The sequence below is a fragment of the Apis cerana genome, linkage group LG5 (genome assembly GCF_029169275.1).
Source record: "Apis cerana isolate GH-2021 linkage group LG5, AcerK_1.0, whole genome shotgun sequence".
Taxonomy (NCBI): Eukaryota; Metazoa; Arthropoda; class Insecta; order Hymenoptera; family Apidae; genus Apis; species Apis cerana.
Genome location: NC_083856.1, coordinates 10,908,183 through 10,923,643, shown reverse-complemented (window position 1 = coordinate 10,923,643; position 15,461 = coordinate 10,908,183). Strand labels below are relative to the sequence as shown.

Below are 15,461 nucleotides of genomic sequence, written 5' to 3'. Positions count from 1 at the left end.
GAGCGTGAATATAATTCCTTTTTGTCTCCGATCCATAACACCGATATTCACACGATTCCGTCTTATTCGACAATGTTCTAATGTGTTCGAATGTGTTCGAATGGGTCCGAATGTGTTTGAAAGGGTCCAAATGTGTTCGAATGAATTCGAATGGGTCCGAATGGGTTCGAATGAATTCGAATGGGTCCGAATGGGTTCGAATGGGTTTGAATGGGTTTGAATGGGTTCGAATGGCTCTGAATGGGTCCGAATGTGTTCGAATGGGTTCGAATGGGTCTGTTCGAATGGGTTCGAATGGGTCCGAATGTGTTTGAATGGGTTCGAACGTGTTCGAATGTGTTCGAATGGCTCTGAATGGGTTCGAATGTGTTTGAATGGATTCGAACGGGTTCGAATGTGTTCGAATGAAAGGATTTCCTCGCCTGTCCGTTCCCTTCCCCCGGGAAAATGATTTTCCAAGAAGAAAAGAGCTTTCCTCGGATGAGGATGCATCGAGCGACTTTTGCTAAATAAAGGGATAAAATGCCGAGGCCGTTCCAACCTTTAAAGAAGATAAATAATTCATCAGGTATAAATGAAAGATTTTGCATAAAGATGCGAGTATTTAGCCGGGACTCGGATTCGAGAAACTCGGTTTCCGACCTTCTCCCTTCGCGAAACGTCGTGCGAAATTCAATTTTTGATGCACAAAGAGCGGATAAATGGGACGAACGGGAGGAATATACACGCGTGTATATCGCTAGTCCATTGGACACCGATGGGATGTTTCAGCAAGGAGAGCGAGCAGGGAGTAGTTATGGAAAGTGGCGAGCGGCTTCAGGCGGGTAGAAACTTTTCTATTTAGTTCGAAACTCTCCGCCAGAGGACGCTCCTTCCGGTTTCGTAGCTCCTTTGCATTTAATGAGGATCCGCTGAATATTCAGAAACACCGCGACGCGCGCTTTTATACACAAGTCCGGGTTTCCTTTTGTCGTAAAAAAAAAAAGAATAAAATGGAACAAAAAGAAGGAGGGAGAGGGGGGAGAGGAATTGGGTCGTCTCATCAATTTCTTAATTACCGTCTCTTCTACGATTCTCTTTCTCCTCCCCTCCCTTTTTTCTTGTTTCCTCGTGCTATTATCCCTCCGACGAATAAAAAAGAAGAAGGAGAAAAAGAAGAGCGGAATATTAAATCCTGATGAGTCGTTCTCAACCGGACGATAAACGAGCTTAATTCCACGGCGCGAACGTCCTTTGTTCCCTCCTCTTATTTTCCTCTTCCGGTGGAATCCTCTTCTTCTTCTTCTTCTTCTTCTGTCGGAGTAAAAGATAAACGCGACAGGGCGCGAGCTAAGCCTTGTACGTGCCGTTTGCTTTCCAGTCTTGCGCTCACAGCGGAAATATTCGTCCCTAGCGCAACGGGGAACACGTTCCGAAAGTTGGACGGATCGTCCAGACATAGGGTTGGAATAAGCCGGAAGTTGTAGGTTGCAGGGCTGGGGCGCGATAGGAGAAGTTACGTAGCAGGGAGAAGTAACTTCGTCCTGGCCACCATCTCGTTTAACACGCTCCGTGTGCGTGCGTGTGTGTGTGTGTGTGCTGATGTAAGTATAATTAGTTTCGTCCAATCCCCCCCTTCTTTGAGACCTGTCTCAACCTAAATATCTCAACTCGGTAACTCGGACGGACTCGGTTTCTCTCTTCATCTTCGCGCTCCCGTTTTTCAACTTTTATCCAATAAGGGAAATTGGAATCGAAATTATGTGCGGACATTGTACGATGCATCGAGCCATTAATAATAAATTCATTTCTTTGCAAAACGAGGAAGGGAAAAGTGGTTATTAATAAGACAAACCGAATTCGATCTCGAGGAGATCTGCCAAGAACAGAATCGAAATAGCTTGGAAATAATCCGTGTTCCTTGGGATCTTGAACGCGTTTAGCGTTGCAAAGTAATATTAGTCAACGTTTTGCCAGACAGTGTGCATATGTTTGCGTTAATCGGTCAATTATTAATAACAATAAAAAGTATATGTGTGCGTATATCGATGATAGACCTATTAATTAAATCATATTATAAAGCGATGTTGATTAAATAACGCGATATATATGTATATATATGTATGTATATGTATATATACATATATATATATATATATATATATATGTATATATATATGTATATATAAATATATATGGAATATATTTGATTTTACGTGGATAACAAGAGCAGGGACGATAATTGGCACATGATTCTCGTTTACAATCTGTCCTGTGGTAACGCGAGTTCGAAACGTTTACAATGTGGCTAATTACATATTGCATTACCAATTATACTCCTACTCGATCAATTATTGAAAGTCAATTTTTAATCATTCCCCGGATTTGATGTAAAATGAATTTCGTTGGAAAGAAATCGTTTAAATGGTTGGTTAATTGGACACCGATCGATGAACGGGATGGATAAATATTACGGGGTGATGAAACAATATTGAAGCTTTAACGGGAATGGTGGCAACTATTGCGGTTACGAAAATGATCAAACTACGGAAAGCCGACGAATTTCAATAAATTCTATTTACAGGATGCGCGAATGAAAATTCGACGGTTATTGTTTTGATTATAAATCGATTAAAAGGGTGTCTATCCAAGTGTGATAAAATTAATTAATTATCCATCTAAAATAAAGTTATAGAGCGGTGAATTAATTTCATTCCCCTGTTTTCAATCGTATAAATCGAGCACTCGATACATCTGTTATTTTCTACAACAACAACAACAATAGCCAATCCGAGGGGTTACCGATAGAAAATCTATTTCGAAACAGATTTTATAGATTTATTTTTCGAATCGAAAAAAGAAAGAAATAGAAAAAAAAAACATACCATGTTTTTATCCCATCATTTTTATTTTTCGTGTCAACGCGATCGAAGCGTTGCGTCATTCAAACGAGATTATAGAGAATCTGTCAAGGAAACTTGAATCGATCCTCTGAGAATAGAGCGTGTAACCAGCGTGTTCCAGCTATAACGTATAAATTTTCAATTACATTTCAATTTTCGAATGGAAAGTAAAGGAAGAAATTTTCTTCGATTTTTTCAAGTCTTTTTTCAAGTCTTTCGCCGGTATAAAGTCTGTGCTCCGTTTTTTTCCATGCCCGATCTCTTATCTTTTTCTTGTCCACGAAGAAATAATAAATCAATGTTATTGCCTTTGTCGTGCGCGAAATATATCACGTTGGGAAGCGAGTCGTTGCTTCTTTTATTTTCTTGTAGCGTATGAGCTGCCTGTCTGTCTTGTTCATACTCGTTCATCAATCCATTTTTCCGTTCCATCTTTCTCACTCTGCCATTTTGAATGTAGCGACCGTCTTATCGTTTCGATATTAGATCGGATATTAGTTGAGATTTCTTGCCGGGATACCTCCTATCTACGTCGTAATTTATTAGGTCAAAAGTACAAAAGTATCGGATCAAATTTTTACGCTTCTAAATTATTTTTCTCCACTTTTAATTTTTCTCCACTATCGTCGAAGAAAAATATTTGAAAAAAATGGCCGAGCAAACGCACGTATAATGGTGAAATTAGAGAAAAATTTTATTCATAGAACGAACACAGAGGGGAGAAACTACGCGAAACGACCGATTTATACGCGTGTATTTATATGTTTTGCAATTAAATCAATTTTTTATTCGAATAACAGTTTATTTCATACCGAGATACAATTTTATTTTCACGTTAACCATTTTACAAGTTAATAGGAATTTACTTGCATTTGACGCGAAATGGCTATCTCATAAATAAAGAATAAAATTTCATCCGAATATTTGAAACACGTATATACACGATACAAATTTAAATCATGCTTATTTGAACAATTTTCATCTAACGTAAGCAGATTAACCTTTGAAAACGTGCATTCCGATCGAGATTGTGAGTTAGCATGTATAACGTAACGTTGTACAAACTTTTCTCTTCCTATATTTTCGAAACGTTGGTTCGTGGAAAAATTACAGTCAATATTCGCGCAAACGCGTTTTCCAGGAAATTTTCCTTAATTTAATATCCGATTAATAATATTTCGGAATACAAAGCGTACATATTAATCCTTTATTTGTTAATTAATTTATAATTATTCTTAATTACCTCCTAATTTTAAAAGTTTATATTTCGCGATGAAAATAGCGCCATCGATTGTTGAGAACTGTAAGCAGTGACGCGATAGACCGTGCCAGTAGTTTCAGTAGAGAAAACACGTAGTTGGTCAGACGAGGAAGAACTTATGCTCGTCGCGGGGCAAAGGAGGAAGCTGGAGAGGGAATTGTGATTGGTCGGAGTGGGGATCAGGTGGTGGGAGCACGCGACGCCACGGAGACCTGTCAGTACACGCTCGACCATCAAGCCTGTAAGTTCGCGTGATATTTTTCTTCCGTTATCGCTGTTCGTAATATTTCGTATTCGTTCACGTGTGCGCGTGTATATTTTCTTGTTTCCGACACTTTTCTTCCGAGTGGCGATGAAGTGATCCAGTTTCAACGTGCCACGAGCTGCATTCTTCCGTGAACAAGCATGGATCGACGCGGTATCTTCTCCATTTCGATCTTTTGCTTGCTGATCGCTCTTACTGTCGCCACCGGTGAGTTACATTTTCGTATCATATTGTTCTTTGTATCGTTATTTTTATGCGCATATCGCGTAAAATTATCCAATTATCGTTTCTCGTTTATCGGTAGCGCGATAAATACACAATCATTTTCGCGGAAAGAATCAAGGTTCGTTATAGAAGTAAATATTTTGAGGTTAGTAGTCGCGTAAAATTAATTTGCGTCGTTTTTTTGTAATCGTAACAATGGAAGATGCTTTGCGTTTTGTCGAGTACATCGATAGAAATTTTGTTTACGTTTCTAAGCATTGCGTTTCAAAGTCTCGCTTTCAGAATCGACGACGGATTTTAACGACACGGTTATAAATTATTGCTTTTACGGAACAAACGTAATTCGTATTAACAATGATTCGTTTTAGTAGTTGAAACAAACTCTTTCGAAACTTGCTCACTTAATACCATAACGTATTCGAATAACATTTTGTTCTCGTTAATTGTTCGCTGCGCAATTGCGTTGTTACAGTAAGAATATTTACGAGGGTGGTCGTATTTAACAGTATGAAACAGTAACGCGTTTGTTGACTGAATACGGTATAGAAATATGGCCGAGTCTCGAAGGATAAACGTGACCTTGCGTCATATCGTATAAGTCGGCTAACGTAATGGAAATGCTCACTTTCAGAAGAAAACAAATAGAACGAAATACAACGAAACTAACACTAACACGTAATATTTTAGAATGAATGGAACATGTAAAATGTAGTTTTCGAAACTAAATGAAATCTTTGACAGGTGTATTCGTAACGATATTCAATTTTCAAAATTACTTTCAATACATGATTCTGCGTCGGTATGTATCAATTATAAAATATTAAATCGCGTAACAGAAATTCGCTAAAAATTTACATTTTAAAATTGAAATTTTAGAAAAAAAATATTTCGTTTTCAAAATTATTCGTACTCTCTATTAACGCGTTATAACACGTTTTAATTGCCCGGAAATCGACGTAGTCGTTTTTTCAATATTACGCGAAATTATTACGTTTTTCGAACCGATTCGTATCAAGCACGCGATCGAGCACCGAAAACGCGGTAGTTTCCACTTTGACCCATTAACTCGCGTAATACGTGCATACTTCCTCTCGGTTTCTTTCATTGTCGACGTAATTCGCTCGACGAAAGAGAGGCGAGCCAGACCGAGTCCTCTCCTCGCAACTTGGCCACGATCCCGCGGGAAAACCCGTGGTGCACGTGCACCCTTGACTCTCCTTCAACTCTTGCGTACACGCCGGATTTAACGAACCGACGCTGTTCAACCCTTGCGTTCCAGATAATTATCGAGTCGGAGGGGAGGGGAAGGCCCCCGTAGCTGAACGTGAAAAACCATTTCCGCCTTCGTTCTCCTCTAATTCTTAACTAATTCGTCTCTCTCGTCCTCGCGGATCGAGTAAATGAACACGATTTTTAATTCGCGAATCAATCAATTTCTTTACATCTCATTACGATCGCTCGTGTCGAAAATGTTGGAGGCATTTTCAAGTTGTTTAAAATAGATCGGTAGCAAGGGAGTATATTTTCACGTAAGTATTTAGACGTCGTCAGAGTTTCGCGAAACAACAGGCCTCATTATCAGTCTCTCAAGTTACGAGGCAAGGAGGGTCCTTCGTTAACCTCGGAAAGTAGCAGCGCGAAAGAGGGTTAGGATTTTCTCTATCGTCACGCGACCCGAAAATGCATCTCGCTTGTCCCCCGGCGAGCGGAATAAATTTGCATTTTTCTCAGCTAGCTATATTCTTGACATTCTTCCACGCTTAGCTACACCGTCCCCTCGGTTCGAAGAAGGATCAAAGCGTCTCCAAGGAACGGAAGCGTTCCATTCCGCGTAAATCTTTGGAGCAGACGGACTTAGGGACGAGATTAGCAAATTCGGTCAATTGAATTCGTGCACCGCCGATTTATTCAACTCGCATCGTTGTAAATATCACGAACGAAGGATCACGAGTTACGCGAGTTTTGCTCGACGAGTTTGGCCAAGTTCGCCAGTGAATTCTGTACTCGCAAGTTCTCTCGTCTGTCGATCCGGCTTGGAAGCGGGTGAAATTTTTATATTTGCCAAGCAGCTCCATAATTAAGCCGGATGTATCCACCTTGGGCCGAGTTTGTCCCGATGTTTGACTTGGAAAATGGATTTCAAAGGGGTGGTATCCTCCCTTTCCTAGTTGGAGCAAGTTGACTTGGATCGTTCGATCCAAGAGTTTACTTGTTGAATGCTTCGTCTCGGTTTGGCGAACAATGAGCCGTGGAAAACGGGACTCCCTCTCTCTCTCTCTCTTTTTTCCTTATCATCGGTAAAAAGCGATAATCCTCGAGAAATCTCGAAGAGATTCTTTTTGAGGAGCGGTTTTTTCAGGATCGAGATAACGCGCAAGTCGAGGAGAGATTTTTAAAAGGATTTCGTCTAAAAGCGATTCTAAGATAACACGGCGGAGAACACGGTCGATTGGAAAGAGGTGTTTGTTCGATCGAAACTTTTCTCTCTCGAATTTGAAACTGCAGCATCGAAAGGAGGAGGAATTTAATCACTCGATGTAAATAACCGATCTCGCGCGAACAATCGTCGTTGGGACACGCGTGCCATCGATCGCTACCACCTTTCCCTCTTCCCTCTCCTCTCCCGGGAGAAGAATCGAAGATATCGATCAAGATTCTCGCTATTAAGCCGGATATTGCTTTCGATTCGTAATACGTTCGTCTGTTAATCACGGACCATTTCCTTTGTTTCTTCGTTAACGTCGCGATACTTTTCCCCCACGAGAGAGGGGCTCGAAACAGATTTTCCAACAGAATTGAAATTCCGAAAAATTCGCCCGTTCGTTCGTAAAAATGATTAGCATAATGGAACGTTGTCAATTGGATATCGGGTAACGGAATTGGATAATTAAACGCGCTCGGGCAATTGATCCTTGTTGATCGGATTACCGGATATCGCTGTATTAACGGGCCATTTCGCTCCCGGGTAATTGATTTCAAAAATTCCATCATCGGTGTTCTTCTTCTCTCTCTCTCTTCTTTCTCGGAGATAAATCGATCAACGACCTTTGGTATCTCGTCGATCGCCGAGGTATTATCGAGGCTCTCGACGACGTTGCAAATATTTGTCGCGTCGTTATATCGAGAATCATTCCTTTCCTATTTTCTCTCTCTCTCTCTCTCCGTTTACCTTTGTTTCTTTCCTCGACTCAACTTCTCCTCGCGGGAGGAACGAGAATCTCGGTCGAAATTTTTCCAACCCAGTTTTTCCTATTTTTTTTTTTTCGATCACGACTTTGACAAACCTTGGAAACGTATTTTCCGCGACGGACAATACGTGGATATAATCGGTTTTGCGCTTCGTTTCGAGCGAGCCGCGCGGAAAACGAGGGAAATGTTGAAACGTCGAAACATCGAAACGGTTTTTTTTTGTTTTTTCCTTTTTTTTTTGCCACGATTGGCCCCGACCGATGCGAAATCTAGTAACTGCGGTTTAGTAAACGCGAACGATGAGAAATTTTGAACGGGTCGGAGTCAGGTTTCCGGACACGAGCGAACGATATCCCTGTACATTCGAAACGTGCTCCTACGCCGTTTTTGGTTCGCGACTCCGCTTTATCGCTCCCGCTTTTCGCCGCCAAATTGCCCCCAAAATGGAAATCGAAACCATTCTTGCTCCTCTTTTCCTCTATTCGCCCGTCTAAGCGTGTATTTTCCTTTCATTCTTGTTCGATCTCGCTCACTTTTATTTAGTTATCCATTTAATGGCGGGGAAAAAATGAAGCGAAATTGTGTTGCATGCGAGGAAAGAATACTCTTCACGTATAAATCGGTATAAATTATATCTCGGATATACAACGTTTCTCGAAGTTGAAGTCGGGTCGAGGCGTAAGAGAGAAGATCCTGCCGAAAGCATAGATGGAAATTGAACGAGATGACAGGTGGGAAGAGAGAAAGGAAGAGACTTTGTCAGGCACGGCGATAACAAATTCGATAATAAGGTGTAACGTTTTAGCGGAAGAAAGAAGCGTGGAGGGGAAAGGTTAGCCGGTGTATAACAGGATAGAATTTTAAAGCGGAAAGTTTTGAAGAAAATTGGAAGCTCATAGCTTGGAAACTGCCCTCTCTCCCCGTGTAAATTATCGGACTCGAAGGATTAAACGAGGAAGTTGGGGGAGATTTATCGATGCACAAAGAATAACCGAACGAGTTTCTCTCGATTCATACTCGTTCCTCTCGTTGATGCGAATTTATCGCGTTACGCTACTTTTACGAGTCGCTCCCCAAGAAGAATCTTGTCCGAAACTTGTCGAAATGGAATCCTTGCAAATCTTCGGATATGTCTGAAAAATTCTCCCAAAAGATTTCTTAAAATTCACTCTCGAATCTTAATTGTAAAATGATTAAATTTATTAACTTTGTGACGAGGAATGTTATGAGATTCGAATAGAAATTAAATTCTAACTAACTTTTAATAATTCTTTTTTACCATTTTTATTATTATTCTTATTTTTCATTCGTTCTATATTTTCGTATATCTTAGTTCGCAATGACGGTTTCCTTGGATTTCGACTGGAAGAATATCTGTTTTCCAGGAATTTAGCAGATAAATTTAGCATCGAGCCGACATTCCAGCTCCCCGAACGTGACGTCGCCAAATAAACGCACGTGGAACGTCTCTGCTTCGAGGTGCTTCCGGTATACGAAATGGCGACTCTCGGATTTTAAAATATCGCGAATGGATTCTTAATAAGTATAATTTTACAATAATATACTACATTTTCGACGTTAGTTCTTGAGAACTAATTATTCTCCAAGTTTTGTGGAACGAAATTAGCTGGAGCGAGGATGAGTTCGATTTTTCGTTATCGAATAACGAAATTATTTCTATCCATTAAGAAATTGAATCGATAAGGAAAAGGAAAGTGCAGTGTAAGACAGTAAAAATATAGTAAATGTGAGAACATTTACCGATAAAATACGAAAGATAAGACAACGATGCACACTTTAATATCCAACAAATTCTCTTTCTTTACAAACACTCAAAAACTGTATACTAAATAATTCGCTGGTTGAAATCGTGTCGAGAAATTCGGCCGAAAAAGGCGTGGATCGCAAAGGGGATCCGTGTGCATACCGAGGAGAGTGTTTCCTCTCTTATCTCCTTGAGACGCTTTTCCTCTCGTTTGATAAACTCGAGGGTTAATCCTCGAGCCGATGCAGGCGCGTAATAACCGTTCCGGATCGGGAATTGGACGCAATTAGGGGATTTCGAACCTCTCTCGATCCGTTTTAATCTGTTGGAAAGGGAGACAACACGTAAACCGGATCAGATGAGATTAGACTCGCAAAGGAATCTGTTCGAAGATTTCTCCTTTCCTTTTTATCTTGGAGGATGATTAGTTGGACGATCGACTTGGAAATTGGACGTTTCGAATCATTTTCGAAAGAGAGCGGCGAGATAATCGTCCTTTTGAGGCGTCAGTCTCGTTTGTAAACTCTGCTTTCTCGTTCGAATCTCCGCGTTGGAAGGAGATTGCTCGCGGAAATGGACGGGATTTCGTTCGATAGGGCGCCAAGGAAGGAAAAATAAATTAATTACCCTGGCTTCGTTAACTTTTATTTTAGAGCTCGGCAACGACAACCGCAATATCCATTCGTGCGGTTTATTACACGAAAATTGCGCAAGGAAAGGATACGTCTTTCGTAACGATTTCCATCCTCGCATTTTTCCCCCTCCTCCTTTTTTATCGAGTGCAGAAAGCTTCCGCGTGAAAATTGTTTAATCTCGCATCGGCCGTTTCGGGAATATCTCGTTTATTAAACCAATTCTCTCCCCCTCTCACGCTTCTTCCACACTTTCCTCTCTTTGAAATTCCTTTTTTCGAACGCAGATTTATCAACAACCGAGGAAGAGAGAGAGAGCGACAAAAGTATCGATGATGAGATGGAAAAAGTTGCGCGCTTTCTTCCTTTTTTTACGGGGAAGGAAAACAGAGAAATAGGAAAGGAAGAACGCATTTACACGAGTATCCCCTCTTTGTGACTTGGTTCAAACAGAAATATCCAACGACTCGCAATTCCCCTTACATCCCATTCCACGCCCCGCTCGTAAAGGCGAACGAGCCATCCCCTCCGCCTTTAATCGCCGCTCGAAATCTAGTCTCGCAATGGCTCCTTTCGACGCGATATCGATTCGCTCGATCGCGCGCCAAACGAAGAAACTCGAGGCAAGCCTCCTTTGTATTTGAAAAGAATTGAACGAATCCCGTTTCGAGGACGCTTAGTCAGAGTTAGGAGATCGATTCGGACATTCATCGACGGAGTTGGGGGGAAAGTCTATCGAGTTTAGTCTTCTTGAGTTTCTAATTTGTGCTTCTTACGAAAATATATTTGGAGATGTTTAGTGGACTGGCACGATCGTTTAGAATTGTTAGAATTTGTATTCGAAGGAGGTTGCTTTTGTTATCATTTTTCCCCCAATCTCGTGTTATAACTTCGTTGTTTGATTCGAAAGTTTGGTAGATGGCAGTCGATTCGAGTAGGTTCCTCGCCCTTTATCAGGAAACGATAGACGAGGTAAATTTCTTCGAAACTACGATCAACGTCTCGAGCGTTCAGCCAAGATTCGAGAGTTTACTTGTAATTTGGTTGAAGTTCAGAAGCCGCAAAAAAATAAAATTAAGTATCGAGCCAAGGAAGACGAAATTGATTTTGAATGAGAAACAAGATTATTCATTATTAACTGTAAGAGGTCGAAAAATTGGAATAATAGAAAGTGATGATAATCTCGAGTTTTCGTTAAATTCTCCAGATCGACGAATCTTATCTCATGCGAGGATATTTTTACCTTCCTGCACGTTTTACCGAACGGATATTTGAAAGGAATACTCGGCGAGGTTGAAGAATACCGTTTATCTTGCGAAAATTATGGCGCGGACGGATCGGTGGAGGATTTCCAAGTTCGATCCTCCGAGCAACCTTTCTTCTTCTTTACACATCTTGGAAAGAGCTCACGTTGCTTACGTCGATTCGTGGTAAGAAGATTGCCGTACGGTATTTTCATCTCTCGAGGAGGAAGAGAACGCCGTGCATCTTCGCGCGTGGCCGACGATAAAAGATTAAAAAGAGAGAAGGGAGAAGCATTTAGGATCCAAAGCGGCCTTATCCATCGGTTGACAAGAAACGAAAGGAGGAAAGAATCGGGGGGAGAAGAAAGAGAGTTTGGCCCGGTTTTCGTGAGGAGCCACCGTGTATTTAGGGGTCGAGCAGCTTACATATCGATCCCTCGACCTCCCCCAAAGGCCAAGCGTGTCGACGTCGCATAGTCCTTGGAAACTCTTCGTCTTCCCCCTCCTCCGCTCCATTATCTTCCTGCTCGATCGTGCACGCCACCCCTTCAATTTGACATTTGGCACGAGGGACCAAAGGCTGTTTCTCGAGCTTCCTCGTCGTTTGACCTCGCGGTGGTTAACCATCCAGCCTTTGGAGAGAGAGAGACTCTTAAAAATTCCTCAAAATCTCGAAGGGAGGAAGGAGGTTAATCCCGATTTTCGTTCGAAGAGAATCTCTTAAGAAGAACAAGCGTTTATTCGTCGTTTTCTTGGCAGTTAATCGACCCTTTGATGATTCTTCTAAAAGCCAGCAAAGTATTATAGATCTATAACAGAACTGATCGATATGTTTGTGTGCTACATCCTGCCAATCGAACTAGGAAGGGAGAGACTCGGTTGAATAAAGTCAAAATACGAGAAATGAATAGGTTGCAACACTGCGTCGACACGTGGGACACTGGTGTCGGCGATGGGGAAAGTTTAACGGTGGAAATTGCGAGGAAAGTTGCTCGGACGAGTTCGATAATTTATCGTAATTGGAAATAATTGGCAAATGGTCGAGGTTACGTTGTTCCAGCATTTTAAAAGTAATTATTAAAGCGACTTTGCTCGAGATTCTCGATTAATTCGCATCAGTTGTTACGACGTCTGTCGAGGAGTGTTTCTCGGATTCCTTTCCTCGGTTGGAAGACGCGTGGAAGATTTCTGGTCTTGTGCACTTTTAGACGCGTTGTTACTCATCCGCCGGTTCGGTTGACGGGGCAAAGGAGGCTGTTCTCTTGGAGGCTGTTCCTATATAAGTTTCTTGTTGAACACAATAGATATAAACGTACGAGTTTTGGAACATATTTTGGTTACGCGTATCCGTTTACGAGACAATCGATCTATTTGTATCTAAGAAAACTATGAAGCAATGGCGTTGAATAATAAATAAAATTCCGTAACATTTCTTTTAAGGAATCTCTTTAATCTCATCTTTAATCTCACCTCTTTTCGACCACGTGACACGTTGACGATCCGATGTGGTAGCCACGAGGAGGAAATTTGGAATATCGAATTTCCTCGAGGATGAAAGAGATACAAGTCTGAACGAGGAAAAGGGGGAAAGTGTTGGAAAGTCGGGGAGGAGTTAAGTGGCGCGTTCGACTCTTTTGTAAGTGGAGGCGGAGTAAGCCGAGGTCGCGTGGAGCAAAATAGGGCGGGAAAGGGTTGACGACTCGAGAAAGCTTCCCGATTTTATCCCTTTTTGAATTTTTCATCGAATCCATCGGGTCCTCTTCCTTTCCTTTTCTAATATTCGCCAACGTTTGCGTCGCTGTTGTGCGCGGGATGTGAGAAGAACCAATTAAAAATTCAAAAGCAGTCGTTTTTTTCGTTGAAAATCTTGAAAAAGGGACGCAAAAAAATTTTAAGAGAGAGAGGAAATAACGAGTTGTATTATTATTTCGTCAAATGCGAGGCAAAGTTTCAGGGAGGGAGAAAGATCCCTATCTTCAAACAATATATACACTTTTCTTCTTTTTAAATCTCTTTCTTTCTTCTCCCTCGTCTTCATATACATTGTGAACCTCTTCTCTTTCGATTACCTTTCGTTACGTCACGTATTGTTTCACCTCAGTTTCTGTATGGCGTCATCTGCGATTCGACAATCGTTGGAGAGATTTCTTTCTTTGCTCTTCTCTCATTAATTAGCCACAATTAACACTTTTGAGAAAAAGGAAAAGTCTGTCCATCCCTTTCTCTTCCAATCCTATTTGCGTTTCAAATCCTTCTTCGATTTCCTTTTACATATATATCGTACTCGAATTTCCATTTTTTTCTTCCCAGGGAGAAGAGCGAACACGCGGTGATTCATCTTCACCCTTTCGCCAATTCGCGGATACTCGAACCCAACTCGAACCCCCCCTCTCCAACTTTGACACTTGGAAAAATTCCTTCCTTCCAAACTACTTTCGAGCAAACTTGTCTTTTTCCCTCGCTCGAGTCGATTCAAAAATCAACTCTTCCACTCGATCGTATCCTCGATCGCGTTAAATCGCGATTCGAAAGCGTAACGAGGTCTTCGAAACTGGAATCCCGAAGTTTGGAGGGGGGGAAGAGCCCTCTCGATTCTCGTTTCTCCTCTCCTTGCTCCTCGAAGAGTAATTACGCCCGGTTTGTTGTTTCAGAAGGCTTTCGTTTTGCCCACCCAAAGCGAGCTTCCATCGCGCGGTAAATTAAATTTTCCCCTCTTTTCTTTTAATTCGCCCTGCACTTGCGGCGTCTTTCGATCCGGATCGATTTTTTTCCCCTTTTAATGCGGTTATTAAAAGTTTGATCCTCCCTCCAGATCCTCGAGAACGTTTTTAACTCGCCAGTGGAGTTTTGGAAGGTCGTTTTTGAGTTGGAAGTAACTGGACCTTCAAGATGCAGCGCGCAAATCGTTTAATCAAGCCTCGACTGACTTTTAACCTGGAGAGGCACGCTTCTATCGCTCGAAATTGCGAAAACTCTTCTTGGAAAAGTGAAAAAATGTATCGATTACAGCAGAAAAGTAGCTGGTTACTCGAATCTGATTCCACCCATCCGATCAAGTAACTCAAGTTTCGATCTCCTAACGCTCAGAAAAGAAAAGGAAAGGAAGGAAGGAAAACAGATTGAAAAAGGAAAAGCGAGAGAAAGGAAATCCCCTGCTCGGAGGGAAGTTAATTCCCTCGTGGAACTCGAATTTCCAACAAAGTCCTTCTCCGATTTCCTTCCGCGTATCGACTCGCTTCCTCCTCGTTTCTCTCTCCCTCCTGGATGAAGCATTAATTGTTAGCGACGCGCCACTCATCGCCGAGGTAATCTTTTTATCGAGAGGTCGCCGCCTCCGCAACAAGCCTGGAGAAAGAGCGGAGAGCGAGTCGGATTTTGCCTTCAAAGGACGCCGGTCCATTAGCTTTTAACGCCGATGCAAGCTCCCCTCTAATCCCCCACGGTCTCCCCCCAACCGCGATCCGTTCTGTCCTCGGAGGAGGAGCTCCCATCTCTCGACAAGATCCAGTTGTTGCGCAAAAGGATTACCCTTCTTGTTCTCGGGGTTACTCGCTTCGTTCAAAGGGATTACGCGTTGGTTAGTTTCTTCCTCGGTTTCCAGTTGCCAGTTTTGGGTAAATATCAATGCTTCTTTGTCTCTGACAAGCGATTGGGTGTTTTTATAAAGTTTCACGAGGCGATTCTTCGAGAGGAATTTTACGACGTTGCGAGTGAAAGAAGGAATGCTAGGGTGCGTAATTGAAAGATCTTAGGCATAGAAGGAATCGTATCTCGGGAAGAATCTTGTCGTCTTTACGAGGAATCTTATCCTCCATCGTCGCAATTCGAATCGAGTTTTATCGATGATAGAGGAAAATGTTGCCGCGCATTGTGCACAGGAACGCAGAAGAAGGAAGGAAGGAACGCGCGGAATAGGAAAAAAGAATCTTATCGTGGAATCGAGGAAATTTCTCCAAGAAAGCCGAGCTTTCTTTTTCTTCTTCCGCAAAGTCGTCGTT

The 15,461-nt window shown here is 41.8% G+C and overlaps 1 protein-coding gene across 1 annotated transcript in view; it reads left to right on the top strand.

Annotated features, from left to right (window-relative positions):
* The first annotated feature begins 4,353 nt into the window (after positions 1–4,353).
* LOC107997905 (uncharacterized) overlaps positions 4,354–15,461 on the top strand; it is a 121,227-nt gene continuing 110,119 nt past the window's right edge. The window contains exon 1 of the mRNA XM_017056846.3: positions 4,354–4,615. Coding sequence (XP_016912335.2) covers positions 4,549–4,615 — 67 coding nt within the window. The 5' untranslated portion in view covers positions 4,354–4,548. The remainder of the gene's footprint in view (positions 4,616–15,461) is intronic.